The sequence below is a fragment of the Sciurus vulgaris genome (genome assembly GCF_902686455.1).
Source record: "Sciurus vulgaris genome assembly, chromosome: 8".
NCBI lineage: Eukaryota > Metazoa > Chordata > Mammalia > Rodentia > Sciuridae > Sciurus > Sciurus vulgaris.
Window position 1 is genome coordinate 144,545,433 of NC_136468.1, and position 18,606 is coordinate 144,564,038.

General features: G+C 37.0%; 1 protein-coding gene across 2 annotated transcripts in view; it reads left to right on the forward strand.

The window, feature by feature from the left end:
* Positions 1-18,606, forward strand: part of NAA25 (N-alpha-acetyltransferase 25, NatB auxiliary subunit) — a 67,953-nt gene that overhangs the window by 36,918 nt on the left and 12,429 nt on the right. For both annotated transcript variants that reach the window (XM_079149522.1, XM_079149521.1), the window contains 9 exons: positions 476-683; positions 1,761-1,850; positions 5,824-6,004; positions 7,075-7,174; positions 11,892-12,043; positions 12,663-12,788; positions 15,893-16,136; positions 16,534-16,657; positions 17,414-17,479. In XM_079149522.1, coding sequence (XP_079005648.1) covers positions 476-683; positions 1,761-1,850; positions 5,824-6,004; positions 7,075-7,174; positions 11,892-12,043; positions 12,663-12,788; positions 15,893-16,136; positions 16,534-16,657; positions 17,414-17,479 — 1,291 coding nt within the window. The remainder of the gene's footprint in view (positions 1-475; positions 684-1,760; positions 1,851-5,823; positions 6,005-7,074; positions 7,175-11,891; positions 12,044-12,662; positions 12,789-15,892; positions 16,137-16,533; positions 16,658-17,413; positions 17,480-18,606) is intronic.

An 18,606-nucleotide genomic window follows, 5' to 3' on the forward strand; every position in this document is an offset into this window, starting at 1 on the left:
AATTTATAGAACATCATAATCTTTTAAATCTTTAGTGTTTATAGTACATGGTATTGACAATATACTTTTTAAAACATTTTTTTTTTTAGCTGTAGATGGTCACAATACCTTGTATTTTATTTATTTTTATGTGGCACTGAGGATTGAACCCAGTGCCTCACATGTCCTAGGCAAGTGCTCTGCCACTGAGCCACGACCCCATCCCCAGACAGTATTCTTTTGTCCAGCAATGAATGTGTGTGTCAGTTTCATAATTATTATGTGCTATCACAAATATTTTTTGGTAGATTGAAAATGTGAACCAGTTAGAACAAATAAAAAAATTTGCTATAATAAAAGAAGAAAATGTTGTACTTAAGAAATTTAAAGTTTTTTATTGATGTCCTTTTATAGACCATTTCAATTTCTGGTTATGGCGTACTGAGGGCTAGTTGAGGTTTGAGACCTGTGTTCTTTTTTTCCCCTCACCTCACAGTTTATTAATCAGTTACTTGGAGTTGTTCCATTGTCGACACCAACAGAGGATAAGTTGGCACTGCCTGCTGACATCCGAGCTTTGCAGCAACATTTGTGTGTGGTGCAGCTGACGAGGTTACTTGGCTTGTACCACACTATGGATAAAAATCAGAAACTGAGCGTGGTCAGGGAATTGATGCTAAGGTACCAACATGGACTGGAATTTGGTAAGCAATCCTTCAGAATGTACAGTAGGTCCTTGATCTGTTAAGCCTTAGGAGTTAGTTTCTAAAGCACCTGTAGTATCCTGTTATAGTTTTCTAAGGAGAATATTTTGTCAAGTAGGAAGACTACATTACATGTGACAAAGACTTTTTGAAGCTTGGAGTTTTAAATAATTGCAGTTGACTTCCTCTTTGTATTCTCATTCGATGAGCTCTCTCTTATATTGGGACTTACATGAATTGCATAGTTATGATAATTGTCCATTTTCTGCCAATATGCCTTAATTTTTAAGTTTTGCTTTTTTTTAGTTGTTCATGGAACTTTATTTTTATTTTTTTATTTATATGTGGTACTGAGGGCCTCACACATGCTAGGCAGGTGCTCTGCCACTGGGCCACAACCCCAGCCCCTGCCTTAATATCTTTAATATATAGACTATGTCAGTGAATCAAAGGAATATTATAAATTATAAGATATTTAGTTTAAAAGTAGATGATTTTCAGAGTGGCCTAGACTTTGCTAGATGTATATGATAGGAATATAAATTGATGGGCTGGGGTTGTGGCTCAGTGGCAGAGTGCTTGTCTTGCATGCATGAGGCCCTGGGTTCGATTCTCAGCATTGCATATAAAATAAAAAAAATAAGATTCATCAACAACTAAAAAACATAAAAAAAAAAAGAAATATAAATTGATTAGTAAATATCAGTATTTCTTTAACTATATTAAAAATATTAGGCCAAGTAAAGAGTATAATATTACTTTCATTATACATGGCCCTTGGTTTATGCTTTTTATCTAAAACCTCCTTCCCAATATTTTTCTTTGGGATCATCATAGATAGCTTCTGTGTGTTGGAACCCTTCCTTCTGTACCAGCTGAGTGTACAAAATCAAAATCAACCCTCTTTTGATTCCTTTGATATATGTCTTTATATTTTTTTTCTGGTATTTATCCTATTCTTATTTCTGTTTTCTTTATTTCTTCTGCCCCTGTCACTTTCCTGCTTTAAAAAACTCCTTTGGGACAATAATAGTTGAACAGACGTTTTAAAAGATGTGATTGTTTTCTTTCTTGTAGGGAAATCCTGTTTGAAAACAGAATTGCAGTTTTCAGACTATTACTGTCTCCTTGCTGTTCATGTGCTTATTGATATATGGAGAGAAACAGGTGAGTCATAGCGATTTCTATTCAACCTCATTCTTTATTAATTTGAATTACTGTGTTCTTTCCTTATTGTAATTATATAATCCATCAATTTGATTTATGCTTTTAGGTCTTTCTTCCTTTCCTTCTGCAGGATGCTTCTAGAAGAACTCAAGTTTCTAATTTATCATACTCCCTGTAATCAGGATAATCTTGAATCAGTGAATATCCATTCTGTTTCTAAATGTTTCTGAATAATGAATAATGACTAAAAAATCCACTATAAAGCTATAATAGTTAGAATTTAATGAAACTGATTCCAAAGTAGATGGATAGAACCTTGGAATAGGCCTTTGTAGTCATTTAAAAACAATTTTTTTATATACAAGAAAACATTTTTTAAAAAATAGGTTTTGATTGGCCTTTTTGAGACAAAAATAGAACTCATGGTAAAGGCAGCATTATGAGTCACCGAGGAAGAGAAGGATGATTCTGAAGAGGGTATTAGGATTGTCTTTTCTCTAGGTCCCACTCCCTGAGACGAGGAGTGCCCTCCTGTAATCCCGCAGCTTGCGTGGCTGAGGCGAGTGGATCACAAGTTCAAAACCGGCTTTAGCCACTTAGGAAGGCTCTAAACAACTCAGCAAGATCCTGTCTCAAAATAAAAAGGGCCGGGGATGTGGTTCAAGTAGTTAAGCACCCTTGGGTTCAACCACTGGTTCCCCCCATCCCTCACCTCCCCTTTCAAAAAAAAAAAAAAAGAACAACTTAAAGAAAAGTTTATTTTGGCTCACAATTCCAGAGGATCATGGAGGGCCAATTCCATTGTTCAGGGACCATGGGAGGCAGAACATCCTGACAGAGGGAAATTGCTCTCCTCACAGCATCTGGGAGGCAGTGAAGGAGGGACCACAGGGAAAATGAACCCTTCCAGGGCATGCCTCCAGTGATCACCTTCACCAGCCTTGCCCCACCTGCTTGCAGTTACTATTCAAAGTAGGTTAGACTGATGTCACTGTCATTTCACCTGTGAACATTCCTGCACTCCCACAGGAGGTTATTCAAAACATAACTATCTGCAAAATGAAATTGCAGAACTTATAAGGATGCAGAATTTTTTTGAGATCAGTGATGAAAGGGATATTAAAGTGCTCTACTCATAGACATAGTCATTATTGTTATTATTATTATTATTATTAGTTTTTGCAGCCCTGGCGATTGAACCCAGGGCTTTGTGTATATCAGGCAGGCATGCTACCACTAAGCTATCACCCAATCCCAGTCAGATCTGTTGGAATTTAGAAGTTATTGGACAGTTAGTGAAGGTTTTGAAAGAGATTGATTTGAATGTAAAAGGATTAAGAAGAGTACTTTTGCTGGGTGCAGTGGCCCATGCCTGTAATTCCAGTGGCTCTGGAGACTGAAGCAGGAGGATTGCAAATTCAGAGCCAGTCTTAGCAAAAGTGAGGTGCTAAGCAACTCAGTGAGACCCTGTCTTGAAATAAAATACTAAATAGGACTGTGGGTCAGTGGTTGAGTGTCCCTGAGTTCAATCCCTGGTACAATCAATCAATCAATCAATACATAAATAAATAAATAAGAGTGCTTTAGGAAATACTCAAATATTTTTACAATTTTTTCTTTTTTCAACACAGTGGTGCACACCTGTAAGAGTTTAAGGCAGGAGGATCAAAAGTTTGATCCTAGGGGCTGGGATTGTGGCTCAGTGGTAGAGTGCTGGCCTAGTGTGAGTGAGGCACTGGGTTTGATCCTCAGCACTGCATATAAATAAATTAATAAAATGAAGGTATTGTGTCCATCTACAACTAAAAATATTTTTAAAAAAAGTTTGGGGATAGCCTTGGGTTAAAATGATTATAGTTCAGAAGAAATACATTAAAATAAAAATGATAGTTTGAGTAGAATATGGGTAGTTAGCATTGTATGGGTTGGATTATCAGTGATATTTTTCTAAAGATTCTAATTTTTAAATTTCTTTTGGGGAAAAAAGCATGTAAAATAATCTTAAAATCTTTTTTAATGCATGGATCTTTTAACTGTTTTTACTTTTATTAAATCATTTTATTGTCTATTTTTTATGTGGTGATGGGGATGGAATCCAGGGCATCAAGCATGCCAGGCAAGTGCTTTACCACTGATAGCTCCTTTTAGCTATTTTTACTGAATGTTAAAGTAGCTTATAGGTCTGGGGTTGTGGCTCCGTGGTAGCACGCTTGCCTAGCATGCATGAGGCCCTGGGTTCAATCCTCAGCACCACATAAAAATGAAGGTATTGTATCCACCTACACTAAAAAATTTATTTAAAAAAAAAAGTAGCTTATAAAATTTGGGGAAACAATTTAAAATTTCACTTCTCCAGACCCCAATCATATGCTATCATCTTTATATATTTTCTTATTTTTTCTGTGCATATTTTGTAGTTTTGAGGCCAATGTTTCACACTATCCTAAATTTATTTCTGTGTGTTTACTGAACATTATTGTGCAAGCACTTTCCCTTGTAATTAAATCCTTTATGTCAAATGGCTGTATGATGTTTCCAGGTGTGTATGTTACTGTAATTTTCACAATCATCCTTTTATTAGATTGCACAATAATATTTTTGCATATAGATTTATCTGTATATCTTAGTACCTTCTTTAAATAGATTTTAAAGACAAATTTTTTTTTTTTTAATTTGCTGACTCTGGCAAATTATTATTTATCTGTTCTAATTAGTTATATATGACAGTAGAATGCATTCTGACCCATCAGACATAGAGTGTAAATTCTCACTCTTCTGGTTGTACATGATGTAGAGTTATACCAGTCCTGTAATCATATATACACAGTATAATAATGTCTGATTCATGCTACTAACATTCCTACCTGCAAACCCCTCCCCTCCTTTACTCCCCTCTGTCTAGTCCAGAGTACTTTTATTCTTCCCTAACATGCCCTCCATTTATTGTGAGTTAGCATCTGCATATCAGAGAAAACCGGCCTTTGGTTCTTTGGGATTGGTTTATTGTGCTTAACATGATGTTCTCCAGTTCTGTCCATTTACTGGCAAATGCCATAATTTCATTCTTTAAGGCTAAGTAATATTCCATTGTGTATATGTATCATAATTTCTTTATGTGTTCAAATTACTTAATCTTTAAGATGAAAATTCAGTAGGCTAAAAAAATGTGGCTTTTTAGTTTGATTCCTCTGGCTCCCACCATGGTACTAGGGATTAAACCCAGTGGTGTTGTACCACTGAGCTGCATTCCAAGTCCCCCCTTTTAAATATTTTTAGTTGTAGGTGAACACAATACCTGTTTATTTTATTCATTTATTTTTTTATGTGGTGCTGAGGATCGAACCCAGTGCCTCACACATGTTATGCAAGTGCTCTACGACTGAGCCACAATCCCAGCCCTTGCAAGCCCATTTTATTTCTATATTGAGGCAGGTTTTTGGTAATTTGCCAAGCCTGGCCTCAAATTTGAAGTCTTCCAGACTCAGCCTCCCAAGTAGCTGGGATTACAGGCATGTGCCACCCTACCCAGCTGATTATTAATGAACAGTGTTTTAAAGCATCATACAGGACATCCTGTTGAGAGGGTTACATATGAGAAAAATGATATCCGTGAAGAATATCTCTGGAATCTTGTAGAGAAAATCCTGCAATGGGAAGGCAGGTGGACTCCAGTTCTTCAAAGTCCATCTCTTCCCAGAATCTGAAATTCTGTGAGATTCCATAATTTCTATCTACAAGATCTGGCCACTTAAACTCTATCATTTTTCCAGAGGACATGTTTAAGAACTAGCATAACTATTGAGGGACAATTTAGGGAATTCCCTATTTTGTTTACTTGACGGGTATGTATGGAAAATTTGTTCCCTGACATTATTTATAGAATAGTTATAGGAGGCAATAACATCAGTAGGTTTTATTTGTTTTTGAAAAGTCTTATTACTATCAAATGGACAATGTTCTTTTTTGATTTTAGGTGACGAGACCGCTGTGTGGCAGGCCCTGACTTTGCTAGAAGAAGGATTAACCCATAGTCCTTCCAATGCTCAATTCAAATTGCTGCTTGTTCGAATCTACTGTATGCTGGGTGCATTTGAACCGGTGGTGGATCTTTACTCCAGCCTTGATGCTAAGCACATCCAGCACGACACTATTGGGTTGGTAGTATACACTCTGAATAATGAGTAGCAGCTATACTGGAGTGGAACATGGAACTCTCACTTCTAGGTTTTTTCAGTACATTTTTTTGTGACATTAATAAATATCTATTATGACCCATTGCAAAGCATAATGAGTTTATATATGACCTAGTAATTTTTGATAATTTTAAAATTGGCACTTAAATGTTAAGAAAGTTTTCCCCCAGAGATGGCAACAAGCTATATACTTTCCTTTTTAAAAAAAAAAATTTCATGGGCTGGTGTTGTGGCTCAGTGGTACAACACTTGCCTAGCATGTGTGAGGCACTGGGTTTGATTCTCAGCACCATATATAAACAAATGAACAAAATAAAGGTCTAACAGGGTTGGGGTTGTGGCTCAGTGGTAGAGCGCTTGCCTAGCATGTGTGAGGCACTGGGTTCTATTTTCACCACTGCATGTAAAGAAATAAACGTCCATTGACAACTTAAAAATATATACACATATGTATACATATGTATATATATAAAATAAAGATCTGTCAGCATCTAAAAAATATTTTTAAAAATTATTTTTTTAAATTTGTTTTTACTTTTTCTTTTCTTGAGCTAGGGGTTGAACCCAGCACCTCAAGCATGCTAAACACACATTCTACCACTGAGCTATACTTCTAGCCAACCAGCTGTGTATTTTGAACCTTTATTCTTAGCACACATTGTTTTGAAGTCTTTCTTGTGTATTTTATTTGTTGACCTGATACATCATTTTGAATTTGTGTTTTGACTGTTTTTTATGATTACTTTAGGAGATTTTTATCACCTCTGGTGCTGTTTTAGGAAGACTATTATGTGCTCTTATACCTTTTATGTTCCATTGTCAGGGTATAAAGAAAGCCTGGGGTAGAACTTTTATCCTCTCACAAGACTGAATATACTTTGTTTTTATTGATTGGGTTATTTTAAGTGGCAGGATGTTTTAATTTTTCCTTATGCTTAACTATTTCTTTGGCATAGTAATTTGAGATATAGCATTTGATACTAGAGGTGGGTAAGTATAACATATATTTTTCTTCTTTTCTTCCAACCTAGTTATCTTTTGACTCGATATGCCGAATCTTTAGGTCAGTATGCTGCTGCATCCCAATCCTGTAACTTCGCACTCAGGTTTTTCCACTCCAACCAGAAAGATGTAAGTGAAAACCTTTTCTTACTGTGGTCTTGACTACTGACTGTACATGATTGAATGTGCTACCTCCTGTCACACCTGTTGAGGAGCACCATACTCTCCTGGCAAATGCCCTTACCCCATAGCTTATTGTCCAAGCTAGTGGTAGAGCTATTTATGTTTGTTGGAATGAGGGTGTGTTTAATAGGATCCTTGGAAAGCTGGCATTTAGAACTGGGTTTTAATAGACTAAGACGCGTTATACCTCTTAGAGCTGTCTTTAGATATCTAAGAACTTTTCCTAGGAAGTAAGAAATAGTCCATAAGAGTTGATAGCCTCGTGTGCTGTGTAAGAGTCTAGGATAGCAGACACTCTGTCACCTTTATTTCTGACGTTGACATTCACTGTTCTCTGTGCCAACAGTGAATATATTTGTATTTTAGAATTATAGAATTGACCAGTTGAAGGACATTCTAGAAACTTTGGTCAATAGTATGTTTTGTACAGTAGCAAAAAATGTGCCATAATGAAAGGATGGGATTTGCACCATATTTTTCACTGCAAATGGACTGGGGCTCCACTTGGTGAAGCAGAATTTTATGTGGAAAAACCATATGGTCTCTACTCAGTTGATCAACCTTGCAGAACTACCCAAGAGAAATATGGGGAGAGAAGGTTGTTTTTAGAATGGTCACTGCCTACTTGGTTTTCACATTCTTCGAAGACTCATTGCCTGAAATCTGGCTGGGCAGATGCCTGCCCAAAGCTCCATTCTCATGGTCCATCAGTAGCTGAGGAACTTGACAAGGAAATTATAATCTGGGGTTCTTCTTAGCAGACACTCTTAAGGATCAAAAACCACTATAACAACAAAAACAAAAAAACCCTTTCGTAAGTGCTAATGTGTCTTCCATATAATTCTTTAAGGGTATATTAAATGGAAGGCAGGGCAGAACTGTGTCTGAACAATGGAATAAAGGTTTGTTATTCTTAGCTTCTGGTAGTATGTTCTGATGAGGTTCTGGCATGGCTTAGAGGACTGTAGTAGGAGAGGACCTCTCTGAGAAGGTGGATGGAGGGTTCTCTGCTTAGATATTGAACTGTGCACCCTATCGGTTGACTTTTAGCTTGTCTTCTGTACCTTCCAGTGATTGGCATTGATATTCAGACCTCATATTGTGACATAACTTCTGATCAGAAAGAGAAGGGAAGTGGCTTTCAGCAACTGAGCACATTGCTTAGAGTGTGCTTAGAGGCTGAAAGAGCATCTCTAGGCCCTAGGCTTTTAGATCTCTTAAGTGTGAGTTTTCACTGTATATTAACTATCTCTGCTTGCTCTTCTCTGTTTTTAAGGGATGCCATTAACTCAGAATCAACTGAATTAATTTTCTCAAGTCTCATTGTTTTGGCTATAATTTATTTACCAGGAGGGAGGATAAAGACATCTCTGATTTACTGAAGAATGCTTTTTAAAATTTTGTTTCTCAACTAGCTTTAGAGTAGTGGGAATAAATAAGGGAATCCTTAAAGCCCAGTGCTTGGCTTTTCTCTTGTTTTTAATCAGCCATGCAGTTTTCTTTTTTCTTTTTAAATTATTTTTAGTTGTCAGTGGACCTTTATTTTATTTATATTTGGTGCTGAGAATCAAACCCAGTGCATCACACATGCTAGGAAAGTGCTCTACCACTGAACCACAAACCCAGCCCCAGCCATGCATTCTTGAAGAGTCATATTCATAGAGATTTGGTCAATAAGGGCACATTATTTTATAATGATAAAAATTAGACTTTAAGCTGGATGCGGTGGCACATGCCTGTAATCCCAGCAACTTGGGAGGCTGAGGCAGGTGGGTCGTGAGTTCAAAGCCAGCCTCACCCAAAGCAAGGCACTAAGCAACTCAGTGAGACCCCGTCTCTAAATGAAATATAAAATAAGTCTGGGGATGTGGCTCATTGGTCATGTGCCCCTGAGTTCAATCCCCGGTACTCCCCCTGCCAAAAAAAGAAAAAAATTAAGTTTTAGTTTTTTCTAAACATTGTGTCTGAAGAATTTTTTCTGGGGAAAATCAACCCCAAAATAAAAATGTACAGTTTTGTAATAAAGGGAAATAATGTTTCCAGGAGCAGTGTGAGGGGTGTTTTTTTGTTAGTGTACTAGTTTTTGTGTCCTTCTTTGATTCTTTGCTGATTGCTGTGTGTAGGGGGTGACTAATTAGTTTAATGTATGTGATGTTGAGTTTGATAAGACTCTAGCATTGATCTTGGACTAGGATATTTTGCTATTAGTTTGATATGGAGCTAATGTATCATATTAAAATAGATAATCTTAAGGGATTCTGGAGACAAAAGAAAAACACAGTACACAAGAAAAATGTACCTTGATCTCGATGCTCCATCCCCAAATAAGGAAATAGTAGCATGGAAGGTCTCCTAAAGGAATCTGAGACTGGTCGTGATTGTAGTGTCACACTGTGCGTTAAATCCATGGTCCATGTTCTACAGCTTTTATTCTTGGTAGTTCTGGGGATCCCCAGATGCCTTTTTTTGGGGGTGACTGATGTGTTTTACTTCCCAACTATCTCTTCGGAAGAGTACTTACTCCTTGAATGGGAAATCCAGGGTTCTCAGGATGGTTTTGTGCTGTGGGACTGAAAGTTCTATTTAGAGGGTCTGCACAGGGACTTTCTTTTTAGATATGGTGTTGCCTACTGTCATCTTACTTTGGAATAGATTTTTTTACAATATGAGTATCAGAGCTAGATTTTCCTATCTCCTAACATCCTTTAATGTTTGCACAACTTTAAAAAGCTTCCTTTAAAATTTTCTATCTAGGTAATCAGGATCATTAGTTGGAGTTCAATATATTTTGCTAGTTTTTACAGTGACCAGGGTTCATTTCAGGAATCCATATGGGATCTAAATACATACATTAGTACATAAATGAGTAGAAATATGTACGGACAACATACAGAATTTAAGTGCCTGTGGCCTCCAGTTTTGCCTGCGGTTCTATTATGGGGGCTGTCCCTCAAATAACATACTCCCATAACCTTTGTTCTACTGGTTTTGCCAGATGCAGGTCTAGCCCTGCACTAGTGCTTCACTGTGGTGTTTAAGGAGGACTGTCTAAACAAGGCACACAGAGAACTGCATCCACTTTATTGGCTTGTTGAAAACTATATTCCTTCCTTACAGCTTTTTTGAAAATTTTTTTCCCTAAAGTGCTATTCCATGGACCACTTAATAAGACTGGGTTCTCTGTTTTAATCATAGCATATTTTTAACTGGAATTTATAAATTTGCTTGGAATTACCAAAGTCATATTTCTGTCCTGATTAATTGCTGAATTATATGTTCCTGGTTTTTCAAGCTGTACGTTCCTATTGCAAGGGCTGTTACTAAAACTCCATGTGTTTTCTCAGCCAGAGGGCCATAGGATAGGCATATATGATTAGTGTCCTGGCCTCTTCTTGATGGGGGCATATCACTGTCCTTAATCAAGCTAGAAGGTACATTCAAGTTTTTTGGATAGTCCTTCTTTAAACCTGCAGGATCACAAGTAATCTTTTTAATTTTCTTGTGTCCGTCCGTCTTTAATTTCTCCAGATACTGCAGGCAAACAGCTCGCCGAGGTGTCCCATGGGGGTTTAAAAGCCGCATCGAATGCAGTTGAATTAGCGCCCGTGGCGCAATCCCGCGGCCTGAAATGAACCCTGCGAGGCTGTGTATCAGAGGGTATGTTGTTGACTATTGGCCTATTTTCCTATTGGGCAAATTTCTCAGTCATAATGGAGATGGGGGCAGAGCTGACTAACTGAGGCTGTGTAAAAAGACTGGCTTTTCTAGGACGAATCTTTATTTGGATAGACATCAGCTTTTAGCTTAATGCTTTCCTTGACCCTAAGGGATGATCTTCTGTCTTTCATTCCTGTTGGCATAGGCCTACACTTCTGAAATGTTCTTGCCTGAGATTTTCTTCTATTGGGCCAGGATTTCAGGTTAGAATTCTTTATCTTGCCTCTGTTTTGTAAACGTCTCATCTGTATATACATATGCTTTAATCTACAATTAATACACATGTGCTGTTTCCTTCACTTGTCTGTGGAAATTTCTAGAAGAGGTCTTAGGTAGTTTGGATGGACAGGAAACTTGGCTCTTGAAGTTGTTCAGTCCTCAGAATTGATTGTGACATCAATTTTTATGGGTCTTTGGTGTCTTTTTCTATTCTGGTGTAATACACATATGTCCTATGTGTGTGGTACAGTATGCAGAAAGAAACAAAACCAAGGAGCAACCTTTTTCTGAAAGAGAAATTTTTATTTTGGGTTTGTGGAGGTGGTTCCATTGTTCTGGCATCTTTGGAACCTTTATATAAAAGTTTGTTTTAGAAGCAGAAAAACATGGGGTAATATCCCTTCCAGAATGGCACAAACCAAATTTTTGACTGATGTCACCTCACAAAACTTCCAGTCCTGTTGTCTTGAGAGATGTGACTGAAAAAAGAAGGTCTATGGGATGGTAGTGAGTAGTAATATTAGTAAAGAAAACATTTGACTCAGGTACGGAAAGGAAGAATAACACTTTAAGGAACAGATGTTCTACTTGATAATCAAGACTTTTAAAGATTTTATTCAAAGCTTTACTTAATTTTAGCTTCAATATTTTGTTTTGGCTGGCAAGGTTTGTTTACAGTGTCTGACCTGTGAAATATTTATACCAAGATGATGTCTTTCCTTCCCAGACCTCAGAATATATTATTCAAGCTTACAAATATGGTGCGTTTGAGAAGATCCCAGAGTTTATCGCTTTTAGGAACAGGCTGAATAATTCTCTTCATTTTGCACAAGTCCGTACTGAACGGATGCTGTTAGACCTTCTACTTGAAGCAAATATGTAAGTATTACATAAGAGGGGAAAAAAACCAAAAACAAATGAAGGGAGTAAATCAGGTGCTGAGAGCCATTAATAGACTTATGGATGTCATTAACAGGCTTAGGATAAGGAAAAAATGGGGGGAATGAGAAAAGCGGTGGAAACAGAGAAAAACAGAACGTTGGCTGATGTGAAGAATGGTAGAGTATTGCCAGAACCATCTCAGATCCTCTGCAGAAATCAGCTTATCCGTGGTCATTGTTCTCTTGATCCATATTATGCTTACAAGTTTCCTTTTGCACTACAAATGGGATTTCAGGAGTTAGTGCTGATTTACTACTTTGTTTGGTTTTCTCTTGCCATGGAGTAAGTCAGCATGATCCTTATTTGGTTGTATTACACCTTACATGAGTCCTTGTTTCTTTTGTTTTGTTTTGTTTTTTTTAGTGCTGGGATCGAACCCAGGGCCTTGTGCTTGCAAGGCAAGTACTCTACCGACTGAACTATCTCCCCAGCCCCAGAGCCCTTGTTTTTTAGAATAAATTCTTTCTTCCTTCCTTTCTCATAAAACAAAGTCAAATACATTTTTATGACTATTTTCCTATTGAAATAAAGCAAAAATAAATTCTCTATATTGCAGATCAACCAGCTTAGCAGAAAGTATAAAATCAATGAATCTTAGGCCAGAAGAAGATGACATTCCATGGGAAGATTTGCGAGACAACAGAGACTTAAATGTTTTCTTCAGCTGGGATCCAAAAGACAGGTAACTGGAATTTAACTCCAAGCCCTCCCTTTCCTTCTCCTCCCCTCCCCTCCACTCCCCTCCCTTCCCTCTCTGCCATTGCTTAGGTCCTAACTTAGTTGTTGAGGCTGGCTTTAAACTAGTAGTCCTCCTGCCTTAGCCTCTAGAGCCATTGGGATTACAGGCATGGGTCACTGTGTCTGGCCAAGCCATTTGTTTGTAAAGAATGAGAATGAATCCATTTGGGTATGGCGGTGCTTGTCTATAGTTATTCGGGAGTCTGAGCAGAAGGATTGCAAGTTTGAGGCCAGCCTGGGCAACTTAGTGAGACTCTCGCAAAATAAAAAGGGCTGGGCATGTAGCTCAGTGGCAGAGTATTTGCCTAATGTGTGAGACCTGGATTCAATCCCCAGTACCAGGTGGGTGGGAAGATTTAGGTTCAATCTGATATTAAAAAAAAAAAATCTCCACTTGCCTGGGTGCTATGCCGCCTGCCTGTAATCCCAACTGAGGTAAGAGGATTGTGAGTTCAAAGCCACCCTCAGCAAAAGCAAGGCGCTAAGCAACTCAGTGAGACCCTGTCTCTGAATAAAATATAAAATAGGACTGGGAATATGGCTTAGTGGTCGAGTGACCCTGAGTTTAATCACTGGTACCAAAAAAAAAAAAAAACATAGTCAAGCCAGAAGAAAATTCATCTCACCCCTTTGGTACTTCACAGCATGTGAGAACCAATTCTTGATGGATTAAAGATTATATGCCAGATATCATTAGAAATTCTAGGAGAAAAGCTAGAAGATGTTTTTTAAGTTGGTAGGGAAAACCTTTCTTAATAGAAACTGTGGAAATGTAAATGTAAAGGATTTAACCTCTAAATAAAATGACAAACTTGTTACATTCTAAAAATTTATGGTAAATAAATTGGTAAACTTCTTTGTATGTGATGTACACACACATGTTTTATGTATATTTACACATATACTTTTTTTTAGTGCTGAGGGTGAAACCTAGGGTCTTATACATGCTAGGCAAGTGCTGTACCACTGAGCTGGGTCCCTAGTCCCTGATTTCATTCATATTAATACCCCTTATCTGTATGGAGAATCCCCCCTCCCCCATTTTCTTCTTCAGTATTGGTAATTGAACTCAGGAATACTCTACCACTGATGTACATCAAAGTCCTTTTTAAATTAAAAAAAAAAAAAAAATTGAGACAGTCTTGCTCAGTTGCCAAGGCTGGCCTTAAACTTTGGATCCTCTACCTCAGCCTCCTGAGCCACTGGGATTACAGTGGTATACCACCACACCTGGCTAAGGACTCAATAGATCTGTAGAGAGGATGACTAAGAAACAGTGTGGGTAGAGGGTTTAACAAGAAGTTCAAAGAAATGCATCTCACAGGGATTAAGATTTTATTTCTAAGAAAAAGAATGGGTGGTTGTGTGAAGAAATGGTTGTTCTTATGTATTTATTTAGTGGCACAATTTTATAGAGCCTTCATGAAGGGAATTCTGGTAATAAGTATCAAGATTTCAAATGCCATGTATCTTGTACTGTAGCAGATCTGCTTCTGGGGAAGTAGTGCCTTATGGAGTAAGTGGACAAGCATCCAAGTGTCTGTGTATGTATATATATGAGGTCATTTTGCAGATACTGTGACTCCTAGGTTGCCAAAACCACATTCACTGATATGCTAGAATGATTAAAGGGGCTTACCATGTAGCGTCACTCATGGCTGAGGCTCATAGATGACAAGGAAAAAGGAACAGGCGGTGGAGAATTCCATACATAGATTTCCACTGTGCTGTCTTCTGTGAGGGAACACAATGAGGGCACTCTTTGTTCAGCAGGGAAAAATGTAACGTGTAGTGTTTCTATGCCTAAGGTTTTTTTTTTTTTTTTTTTTTTTTTTAATAAAGAGCCATGTTCCTTTTTTTTTTTTTTTAAATTAAAACATTTTAAGATGTTAATAGGCCTTTATTTTTTATTCATTTATTTATATGTGGTGCTCAGAATTGAACCCAGTGCCTCACACATGCTAGACAAGCACTCTACCACTTGCCATTCTTGACATTTAAGGCATGGTTGGAGTACAGTTCCCAGATACCAGCCAGTGACCAGCATTGCATGTAGACCCTTCTGAACATAATGACCGAAGACCTGGTGTTTACTCTTTATTGTCCACACTCCATTAAAAACTTACAGTTTGCAAAGTATTATAAACATTGAAACCAGATTTGTCTTGGGTTACATAAATAATAATATTTTTATTATTGTTATTTAAAAAAATTTTTGTAGTTGTAGATGGACAGAATGCCTTTTTTTATTTGTTTATTTTATGTGGTGCTAAGGATCGAACCCAGTGCCTCACACCTGGTAGGCAAATGCTCTGCCACTGAACAATATAATCCCACCCCACATAAATATTAATTTTATTTGCATATGTAGATATATATTTTGAATTTGGGCATTAAACACAGGGCCTTCCATGTGCTGGACCACTAAACTACACCCCTAGCTACTTCAGTTACACTTTATACATCTGTCTTGCAAAAAGTCTGAATGGATATATACCAAACTTGTTAATACTCTTGGTGTTTGGTTATTAGGGCACTTTTCCTTCCTAATTTTTACCTTTTTGTCATTTGAATTTTTTGGGAGAGGTAGGAGCAGTGGGGTTGAACCCAGGGGTGCTTAACTGTTGAGCCACATCCCTAAACTTTTAAATATTTTATTTTGAGATACGGTTTAGCTAGGTTGCTTAGGGCCTGGCTAAATTGCTGAGGCTAGCCTCTAACTTGGTATCCTCCTGTCTTAGCCTCCCAGGCTGCTGGGATTACAGGTCTGCTCTACCACATCCAGCTATCATTTAAACTTCTTGTCTCATGTAGTACTTAAATTACTACAGAAAAAGGCTCAAGAAAATTATGTTAGGTAGGTTATCACGCCCTTTATTGATAGTGCAGTGGGGTTTCAGAAAATTTTTGGCTTGTCCAAGATCATCCAGATAGTAAATGAAGATTGGAACCATTCAGTCGTATCTTGACTGGTGAAAGTGAATGTTGAAAGATTTGAAGGCAAACAGGTCGAATAAAATGGATGGTCTGAGGATGTTTCTGTTTAAGGGATGTTTCTGAAGAACATAAGAAACTTTCCTTGGAGGAGGAGACCATGTGGCTAAGAATCCGTTCCTTAACATTGAGGCTGATCAGTGGCCTACCAAGTCTTAACCACCCTGTGGAGCCAAAGAACTCTGAGAAGACTGCCGAGAATGGTGTTTCCTCTCCCATTGATATTCTTCGTTTGCTCCTTCAACAGCTAGAGGTGGCCGTGGAGACAGGAAAGCGATTTATTGAAAAGGAAATTCAGGTATCATCCATAAATATTTGTCATCAAAGCTGCAATGATTACATTTATGACTGTCATTTAAAAAATAGGACTTTGGGGTTGGTCAAATAGTAAAGAATTGAATTTTTTTTAATCCAATTTATGGCATCTGGAAAATATTTTAGATGGAGAAGCAGTTGCAGAGGCTTTCTCCACATCCATACTGGATAATGAGAACGTGTGTGTGTGTGTGTGTGTGTGTGATAAATTTCTAATAGCTATCAACAAATTCATATGCCTTTTCTATTTTTATTATAATGATCAGATATTAGTTTGCTGATTAATGGCTTTTCACCTAAATAGGTTTTATCCAGTAATTTACAATGCTTTGTTTTCTTATTTTGAATGAATTAAAGGAAATCATTTTCTCTCTTTCCAGTATCCTTTCCTTGGTCCTGTACCTACCAGAATGGGTGGATTCTTTAATTCTGGCTGTTCTCAATGCCAGATAAGTTCCTTTTACCTTGTTAATGATATTTATGAGCTGGATACCAATGGTTTAGGTAAGTATATTCTTGCATGTGAATTTCTTGGGTCTTTGTCATTGAAAACTTAATAAATGTAGTGAAATATCCATAAGCTCATACATTTAGAAATGTGGAGTAGATGAAAGCTGGAAGCTGCTCTGGCATTGTCTGGTTTAGTGTTTAAGAGGGCATAGATTTCAAAGTAATGTTTTAGAATCCTGATTTCTTTCCGTATTTAAAGGCACTTGTTACATCCAAAAGTTGAAGAAATCCTTGACGAATTGAAAGATTATTAAATTTTAGATTGAATTGGATTTAAAAATTAAGTTCCAAATTTTGTGGAGAATTTTTTCTAAGCTCTCAACTCAGTGAGAATCACAAATATTCCATGTACCTTGTCTGTTTCTCAAAATTACAAGGTCTATAGACCCTATCATATTTTTAAGCACCCGGGGCAGGTTTCAAATCCTCAAAGAGAATTTCAGATAGTACCTATGGCAAAAGGTAATTAAATGCATTTTCTTTCTTTCTTTCCTTCTTTTTTTTTTTTTTTTTTAATTTCTTCTTTCCTTCATCTTTTTCTCTGTCTCAATAATGGAATTTAGATGTATAAGTATTGATTATACCTTCTTATGTTAATAACAAAACGAAAGTGGGCTGGGATTGTGGCCTAGTGGTAGAGCGCTTGCCTCACACCGTGAGGCACTGGGTTCAATCCTCAGCACTACTTACAAAACTAAAAAGAAAAAGAAAAATGAAAGTTTTTCATTTTTTTTTCTTTTTCAATTTTAGAGGATACAGTGGAGATACAGGAGCGAATAGAGAATAGCCTTAAGTCTTTACTAGAACAGTTAAAGGGTAAGTATTTTTACTGTGGATTTTTGTATCTGGTTGTCTGGCAGTAACTCAATTTTTGTATACATAAAGTAGGATTTGAAAAGAATGATGCATATTTTGGAATTTTTAAAAACCAATTCTTTACTATTAACTTTTAATTTCTGATTATAAAAGTATTAGATACCTATTATAAACTGGTACACAAGTGAGTATCTTTCTTTCTTTGCCAGGCAGTTGTCCAGACTTTTAATGCTTTGGAGCCAATACACATAGATGTCACCTATAGTCATTCACTTATATATGAAAATACATAGTGGTAATTTCTTTTAACATATCAAAAGGTATAACACAGCCCCCCCCTTTTAATACTGGGATTGAACCCAGGTATCCAGGGGCACTTAACCACTGAGCCACTCCCCATCTCTCTTTAATTTGAGTCAGGGTCTGTCTTTGAGCTTGAGATCCTCCTGCCTCGGCTTCCTGAGTGGCTGGGATTAAAAGCATGCACCACCACACCTAATATAGGCTTTTTAATTTTAATTTTTTTGTTATCTTGGATACGTGTGTATATTTTATCCATATGTATATATATTCACTTTTAATAATACATAATATCCTGAAGTATTGGTGTACCAAATTTACTTATGTGCTCCTGTGTTGACAACATATCACATACATGTGTTATTTCTTATAATAATATTGAAATTCATATCTTGGGACACAATATTTGGGTAATTATTTATCTTTGAGATTAAATTTCCTTGAAATGGAATTGTTCCTAAAAGGGTATATATGCATTTTAAATTTGTAAGGGTCTGTTCTCAGGCACCTAAATGGTCTTTTATTGCTCATATGAAGGATGTCTGAAAATTAAAACATGATTGAGAGAATAAGAATAACACATAGCATCTGTTGTGATGGTGCATTTCTATAGTGTATTTTCTTGGTCTTTCAGTACATAATGATACAAGTTCTTCTAAATCAGTCACTCAAAATTTTAATTTTATTGAGACCATACATGACCTGTTTTTGAAATGTCTTAGACCCTAGAATTAATTAACTAATTAGTTAATAATTAATTAATTTATTGTGGGGATTGAACTCAGGGCTTTTGTGCAGGCTAGGCAAGCACTGTACACAAGTGAGCT